Below are 7,380 nucleotides of genomic sequence, written 5' to 3' on the forward strand. Positions count from 1 at the left end.
CGTTCCCTGCACCCTTTGCATCCTTGCTGCAATTCCTCGCTCTCCAGTAGCTGCCTGAGCCCAGTGAATAATTTTTTCCAGATACCAAGTTAAGCCTTCTTTGATGTCTGTGCCAAAACGTGTCCCTGGATGGTGGGAGTGGGAAGCAGGGTCAGCAGTGGTTAGGATCATCTTCCAGATGGCAAAGCACTTGTTCCCTGCACACCCAGAGCTGCTTGCATCCTTGCTGCAATTCCTCGCTCTCCAGTAGCTGCCTGAGCCCAGTGAATAATTTTTTCCAGATACCAAGTTAAGCCTTCTTTGATGTCTGTGCCAAAACGTGTCCCTGGATGGTGGGAGTGGGAAGCAGGGTCAGCAGTGGTTAGGATCATCTTCCAGATGGCAAAGCACTTGTTCCCTGCACACCCAGAGCTGCTTTGTCCACCTCCTTCACTCACCATATGAATCTGTTTTCATTAATCATGTGGTGTCAGGGCACTTATTTGTACAGGCTCCTTTTTCCCCCATCCTTGCTGGATCTGGACAGCATCCTGGTCCTGCCTCCGGAGCCACTTGGCCGTGTTGGATGGAGCCCAAGCGGCCAAGTGCTGCATCGAAACGGTCCGGCCCGACCTTTGTTTATTAGAGGAAAAGCAGGAGGGGAGTGTTGCTATTTTTTCCTCTTCATGGCTGGTGGCCCTGAGGAGCTGCTTGTCATGTTAAAGAGCTGCCGGAGGGTGGGGAGGAAGGAGTTGCTCTCCCTCTCCTCTTCCTGCAGCTCTCTAGGCTATAGAAAAGCAGATAATAAGGGATTGTGCCCTTTGGATACAGCAGTTGCTGTTTTCCTTCCCTCTTGCTGGTGCAATCTCCACCGAGACACGAATATTCCCAAATCCGGTTTGCAAACGGCTGTTCCTCGTGTTTCTCCCTGTGCCTGACCATAGCACAGCCACATCCCAGCTGCTGTCTCCAAGGGAGATGCAGTTGTGTTTTCCCCTTGACCACCATCAGCGCTGCAAGTGGGCAGCTGCTCGGATCCCAGAGCCTTCTCCCGTTTTCCCAAGCCCTGTTTATGCTTGTGCTGCACGTGGTGTCCGAGTGCCTGAGCGTGACCTGTCTGCTGCTTCTATCACTAAAATGCCAGGCACAAATGGCTCCTGCTTAACCCCTCCTGGGTTTTTCTGAGCTGCTCGAGCATCGGGGTGAGTAACCCTGGTGGATAAAGAAGTTGTCCGGGGAATAGCTGGTAAATCTTGCTTGGTGTCTCCACGCCTAGAGCAGATTTAGGGTGCAAAGTCTTCCCCTTCTACATTTTGAGGTGCTTGGGTAGGGCAGATGACACCATCTGAGACTGTACAGTGGGAATTTGGGTTTTGCAGGCATGTGGAAAGCACCTGGCTCCTGTTCCATGGGACACAGGGTTGTACATGGAGTCATCACAGGGATGTAGCTATGGTAGCCAAAACCAGAAAACAGTAGCCCTGTGCCCTCTTTGTCTTGCCCTGGCTTTTCCCAGCATCCCAGCTTGCATTTGTTCAGCTGCTTCATCCATGGCCTTGGAATTCTACAGGATATTTTTATGAATTAAAGTCATATTGTGGTGATTTTTCCCTGTGTACACAAGGAAGCGATGGAGGAGCCGAAGGTGACTTTGAGTGCTGGGCCAGTTTTTGCTGACGTGGTGTTGGCTGCTAAACATGTGGATGTCTTCCCCCACATTTATTCCCTGTAATCTCTTCAATCAAGGGCTGCAAAACATCCCTGAGCTTGTGATCAAAGCCCTTCCCTGATTCTCTCCCTGCAGGTGACCTGTGCATCTCCGAAAATGAGCGGAGGGTGGTTTCCAAGGAAGCATGGGAGAAACTCAAGCAATATTTTCCCAAAGCCCCCGAATTCCCAAATAACAAAGAGTGCTGTTCCCAGTGCAAGGTATTTGCCAAATATTCTCCTTCTGTTGACTGTAAATACTGGTTGTATTTCTGGTTTTTCTCTTTAACACCACCCTGTGCCACAGAGGAGAATAGTGTCGCCTTTTAATGGCATCTGGGAATGAGAGTTGGGATGTAATTAACTGTTTCCTGCAGATTTTAGAGCGTGAAGGGGAGGAAAATGAAGCTCTGCATAAGATGATGGCCAGCGAGCAGAAGACTTCTCTCCAGAACCTGTTCCACGATAAATGCAGACCTTGCCTGGGCAGCTGGCCTCAGGTAGGGAAGGGAGGGAGCAGGGAATGGTTTTTCTTGAATTCTCCTACGTTTTTTGACTATTATACCTTTCATGTCTTCCATTCCCCAAATCTGATGAATAAAATACAGATAAATACTGAATTAAGTATTTCTCTCGAGGTGGCTGATATAAAAGTTACCAAAGATATGGGGAGGGAGGGAGCAGGGAATGCAGCTGAGCCCAGGAGAGGGTTTTAGTGGCTTTTATCCTTCTCCTGCCTAGAGCAGCTGTGGGTGCTCCATCCCTGGAAGTGTTCAAGGCCAGGTTGGATGGGACTGAGAGCTACCTGGGCTAGTGAAAGGTGTCCCTGCCCATGGTAGGGGTTAGAATGAGATCCTTGAGGTCCCTTCCCACCCAAACCATTCCGTACCCATCCACTCGGTCCGAGCGAGGCTGTGCCCATGGCACTGCAGCTCACAAATGTGCTGTGCCGAGCTGTGATTTCCCTGGATTAGCTGTGCTGGCACAAAGCCCTGAAGAGCCACAGGAATGGCTCATGTGCCAGTGGTGCGGTGTCTGGCCTGGAGTCAGCGAGATAACAGCAACAATATTGCTGCTGTGGTTGGAGCTGTCCCCAGGATGGAAACACTGTGGCCGTGACTTCCCACCGCTCTCCCTCTGCCTTCCTCTGCAGGAGGATGCTAGAGCAAAGCTTGGGATGCTGGTGGGGCAAAATTCAGGTGTGCTGCAGCATTCTCCTGCATCCCAGCAGCTCAGGGGGAGCATCCCAAAAAGCTGAAGCCCTCCAAAGGGCAGTGATGGCCATGCAAGCTCTGTCCTAGTGGCTTCTCCAGGGCTTTGGGGGACTTTGAGGAGGCCCAAAAGGAATGGCATAAGCTGTTGGCTCCAGTCCTTGATTCCTGGGGGTCTCGTGGTGCTGGTTACTGATTGACTCATCAGTCCTGCCAGGGTGCTTTGGCAGGTGTCTCCCTGGGTCCCTCGCTGCTGAGGCAGTGTGGATCCGTGGCTCGGAGCCAGGGAGACCCAAAAGGCTTTAAAAGGAGTTTCCCTTTTGTGCTGAGCTGGAGAGCTGTCGGGTCCTGGCAGTGGTGTTTAAGTGTTGTATCTGGTTGGATTTGCTTTTGGAGTTGGAGTAGGTAATGGAAAGCTGGAGCCCATTGCTGTGGGTCAGGAATAGGAGGGTCTCTCTACCAGTGAGGTCACATCCTCCTTTCCCTTTGAATTTCCCAAGGGAGCCTGATTAAAAAAAGAGTGTGAAGGTCTTCCCCTCAAGCTTTTGGAATTTTTCTGATCCAAAGCAGTTGTGGTTTGGGGTGGAAAACAAGTGGAGTGGTTAGATCCAGAGGAGAATCCTCATCTAGTTGAAGATGTCCCTGCTTATTGCGCATGACCTTTGAAGGGTCTCTTCCTACCCAAAGCACTCTATGATTCTGTGAGATGAAGAGAGCTCCAAAATATATGTATAATTCCTCAGGTGTGCTGAGTTTTCCTGCAGAAAGTTGGAGTGAGCCTTTAAATCCTTAGAGAGCCTTAGGGAAAGTTGTGAGGATATAGGTGAGCATGGAAGTGATTTTGTCACCCAGCTCTTGAGGTCTAGGTGTCCAGGAGCCAAGAATTTAATGGAAAATTGGGACAAGAAAACAGAATTTATCCCCAAAACACTACCTGGTGAGGATACAAAGTGTCCCTGTTGCTGCCAAAAGGAAAAACTTGTGGGTTTTGATGTTGGAAGCAAATGAGGGAGGTTGGGGTGGTCTCACCCCACCCCCATGGGAGTGCAGGGTTTCACCTGCCTCAGCCCCTGAGTGCCTTGGGAGAGAAGACCTGGCACTGGGGAGCCTTGGCTGCTCCAGGGAAATGCCCCTTTCCTGCTGGGAATTAAAGGTAATTGGATCGAAAGCTCAACTAACTTTGTAATAAACACGAGATTAGTCATGTCAGTGCTTAGTACTTGATCCCAAATTATTTTCCTTGGCTTTCCCAGCATGCTTGGATAGAGTTGTCATGGTAAAACAATGCTGAGATCTCTGAGGGAGCACAAAACCAAACAGTCATCCTTCCCTATTGTTGGATCCATTAAAAAGATCCTTCTTCCCTCTCTTTTCCCCCAGGAGACGGATGAGCTGTATATTGTTTCGCAGTTCTTTGTAGAAGAATGGAGAAAGTTTGTCAGGTAACTTGGCTGGAGGGTTTTGGTGTTCTTTATCCCTTGTTTTGGGGGCTGTAGGTGATACTTTGGTCCCGACTCCCGAGTGCTCCAGTGGTTCATGGAAACAAGGAAGCTGATTTTTGCACTCTGTTACATGCTGTAAGACACTGAGTTTCCTTGTTTACCATGTCTTAACCAGATGGTCGGATTAGCTGGTAACCTGATTAGTTTTTTCATCTGTCTGGAGCTGTATCCCAGACAAAGGTCGCTGCTCAATCCTGTTTCCACGGGCTGGAGATGGAAATCTCTGCTGGATTGAGTCATTTTGCAACACGGAGGAGCACAGATCTGATTTCCTCATCTCTAATAGTTAATATTCCCTGTTGGAATGCCTTCTGTAAATATTCACCTGCGATTGCTTCTTGGCCGCCTGAAGAACTGTGGAGTTTTTGGTGAAATATCCTGATCCAGCTTTCCAAACCTCTTTCCTTCTGCAGGAGGCCAACACGATGCAGCCCGGTGTCCTCCATAGCAAACAGTGTCCTGCTGTGTCCCCACGGGGGACTCATGTTCACCTTCACTTCCATGACCAAAGAAGACTCCAAACAGTGAGTTTATTCCCTTTGCATGTTTTCTCTTTGCTAGGAGCCTCAGGAGAACATTTCCCAAAGGAATATTCTTGCTGCTGAGCTTCAAATCCTTTCCCTCAATCCAAATGAACGCCTAGGCTTTCCCAGAGCCATCTCAGCCTTCCTGCAAGGCAAGACCTAGATTGTCCAAGGATGCTGGGTCAGGAAAAAAGAGCTTCCTTCAGCTTGGTTAGTTCCTGACAATAACCACCCTGGGTCTGACCAGAAACATCCTGCTTCCTTACCATTTGCTTTCCGTGAGCCTTCCCCCCCCGGAGCGCTGGCTGCAGGGCTGGACTTCATGCTCCATAGCATTGCCACTGCAGTGATGCAGCACTAAAAGTAGGAAATCTTCCACTCCTTTCCTCCTCCATCCCTCCCTCCAGCGTGACGGGAGCAGAGCAGCGTCACTAATCACAGGCTGCTGTTATCTGGGTGCACAGACCCTCACGGGAGCTGATCTGGGGATGGACTGGGAAGTGTTTCTCTGGTTAACAGACTAGAAAGCAAAGGAGCGAGGTTGTTTGGGAGCTCAGAGCTTGACTTTCCCATGTCATAAAGCACCTGCCTGTTCCTTTGCACAGTATAGCTCTGATATGGCCCAGTGAGTGGGAGAGGATCCAAAAGCTCTTCGTGGTGGATCATGTCATCAAGATCACACGGACACAGGCTACCGGGAGTGACCCCGAGGGTGTGCGCTACACCTCCGAGCCCCGTGAGTGACTCCTGCTCTCCTCCTGGGCCAGTCCCTGGGAATGGCTCTTTTGGGGACCAAAAATTAAACATGGAGCTTGGCAGATGCCTCACCTGCAGTGCTGTGTCCAGCTCTGGGGTCCCAGCATGGGAAGGACGTGGAGCAAGTTTGGAGGGGACACCAAGATGCTCTGAGAGCTGGAGCATCTCTGCCATGGAGCCAGGCTGGGAGAGCTGGGGCTGTTCAGACTGGAGAAGAGAAGGTTCTGGAGAAACCTTAGAGCCCCAGAGCCCCTTGCCTAAAGGGGCTCCAAGGGAGCTGGAGAGGGCCTTGGGACCTGGGGGGATGGCTTCTCAATGACAGGGGAAATTTAGGTTGGGTATTGGGAAGGAACTGTGCCCTGTGAGGTGCTGAGGCACTGGCACAGGTTGCCCAGAGCAGCTGTGGCTGCTCCATCCCTGGGAGTGTTCCAGGCCAGGCTGGATGTGGCTCAGCGACCTGGGCTAGGGGAAGGTGTCCCCGCCCGTGGCAGGGGGTGGAATGAGATCCTTAAGGTCCCTCCAACTCAGACCATTCTGGGATTCTGCGATTTGCTGTGTTGGGTTGGCAGTGGGAGGCACTGGGCTGGGCTGTCCAATGAGCTGGAGCAATAAATGTGTTTTTCTTCTTGGTGTCCCCAGAGCTGTGCCCAGAGTGCAGGGAAGGACTGTTGTGCCAGCAGCAGAGGGACCTGCGCGAGTACACCCAGGCCACCATCTACATCCACAAAGTGGTGGACAATAAAAAGGTACAGGCTCTCCCCCACCCCTGCCCAGCTTGGCTCCAGCCGTGGCCCCAGGTGGCTGCACCTGCTGCTGGGGACGTGGTGACCCGTGGTGGTGGTGGTGAGGGCAGGAATCCCTCAGCTCTGCTCAGGGCAGTACTGCTGGCAGAAACAGCCAATGGGACATTCTGGCTCTAAAAATTTGGTCTCCTCAAGGCTTCCTGTTGCCAAAGCGAGTCCTGTGTATTATCAGGGATGTTCCCTGCTGTTTTTTCTGTCTTAACTCTGTTCCCAGGCTCTACCTGCTCTCCTCCCCCTCCAATATTTGTCATTTCCTTTCTTCTTGCTCAAGTGACATTTATCCCTGGATGCAAATAAGCTCTTTCCTTCCATGCTGGTGAGACAGTGAACTCAGAGTTGGTTTTCAGAATCTCCTGAAGCTGTGAATTACGTTTTTACTGATCTGAAGTGTCAGGATCAGCTCTAGAATTGGTTTTCCAGGTACCCAAAAGCTGGTTCTGGTAAATCTCCCTCCTCAGGGCTTTTAAGGAGGAAACCAGGGCTGGTGGCAGCTCGGATGAAGACATTCCCTGCAGCTGAGAGTGGGTTTTTTGGCCTTCCATCGATTCCCACCTCCCTGGCAATCCAAGGGAGGCGCTGGAGCTCGGAGCACTGCGGGGAGCTAGAGGCTGGCAGGGTTCCTGCCCTGGTTGTGAGACATGGAGCACGCAGAACAGTCTGGAGCCACAGCCAGGGCTCTCAGCCTGAATCCCGAGGCTGAATCAAGCTTGGCTCTGGTGCAGAAGAGGTTTGGTTGTTGTTTCTTTCTGGCACTGGACAGGACTGTGCTCACACGTGGGGCTGGCAAAATAACAGGGAGCTATTCTTTGTGGAGCAGCTGGAGCTAGAAAGAGGGGGCGAGAGCATGCTCATGAGATCCCTCAGTTCCAGGGCAGCTCGGCAGGATGGGAAGTAGCAG

The 7,380-nt window shown here is 51.4% G+C and overlaps 1 protein-coding gene across 1 annotated transcript in view; it reads left to right on the forward strand.

Moving 5' to 3' along the window:
* USP48 (ubiquitin specific peptidase 48) overlaps positions 1 to 7,380 on the forward strand; it is a 29,409-nt gene that overhangs the window by 18,402 nt on the left and 3,627 nt on the right. The window contains exons 15-20 of the mRNA XM_009076965.1: positions 1,784 to 1,908; positions 2,064 to 2,186; positions 4,278 to 4,339; positions 4,813 to 4,923; positions 5,529 to 5,659; positions 6,319 to 6,425. Of these exons, the coding sequence (XP_009075213.1) occupies positions 1,784 to 1,908; positions 2,064 to 2,186; positions 4,278 to 4,339; positions 4,813 to 4,923; positions 5,529 to 5,659; positions 6,319 to 6,425 (659 nt within the window). The remainder of the gene's footprint in view (positions 1 to 1,783; positions 1,909 to 2,063; positions 2,187 to 4,277; positions 4,340 to 4,812; positions 4,924 to 5,528; positions 5,660 to 6,318; positions 6,426 to 7,380) is intronic.

Source organism: Acanthisitta chloris, unplaced genomic scaffold, assembly GCF_000695815.1.
Source record: "Acanthisitta chloris isolate BGI_N310 unplaced genomic scaffold, ASM69581v1 scaffold6986, whole genome shotgun sequence".
In the NCBI taxonomy this organism is placed as follows: domain Eukaryota; kingdom Metazoa; phylum Chordata; class Aves; order Passeriformes; family Acanthisittidae; genus Acanthisitta; species Acanthisitta chloris.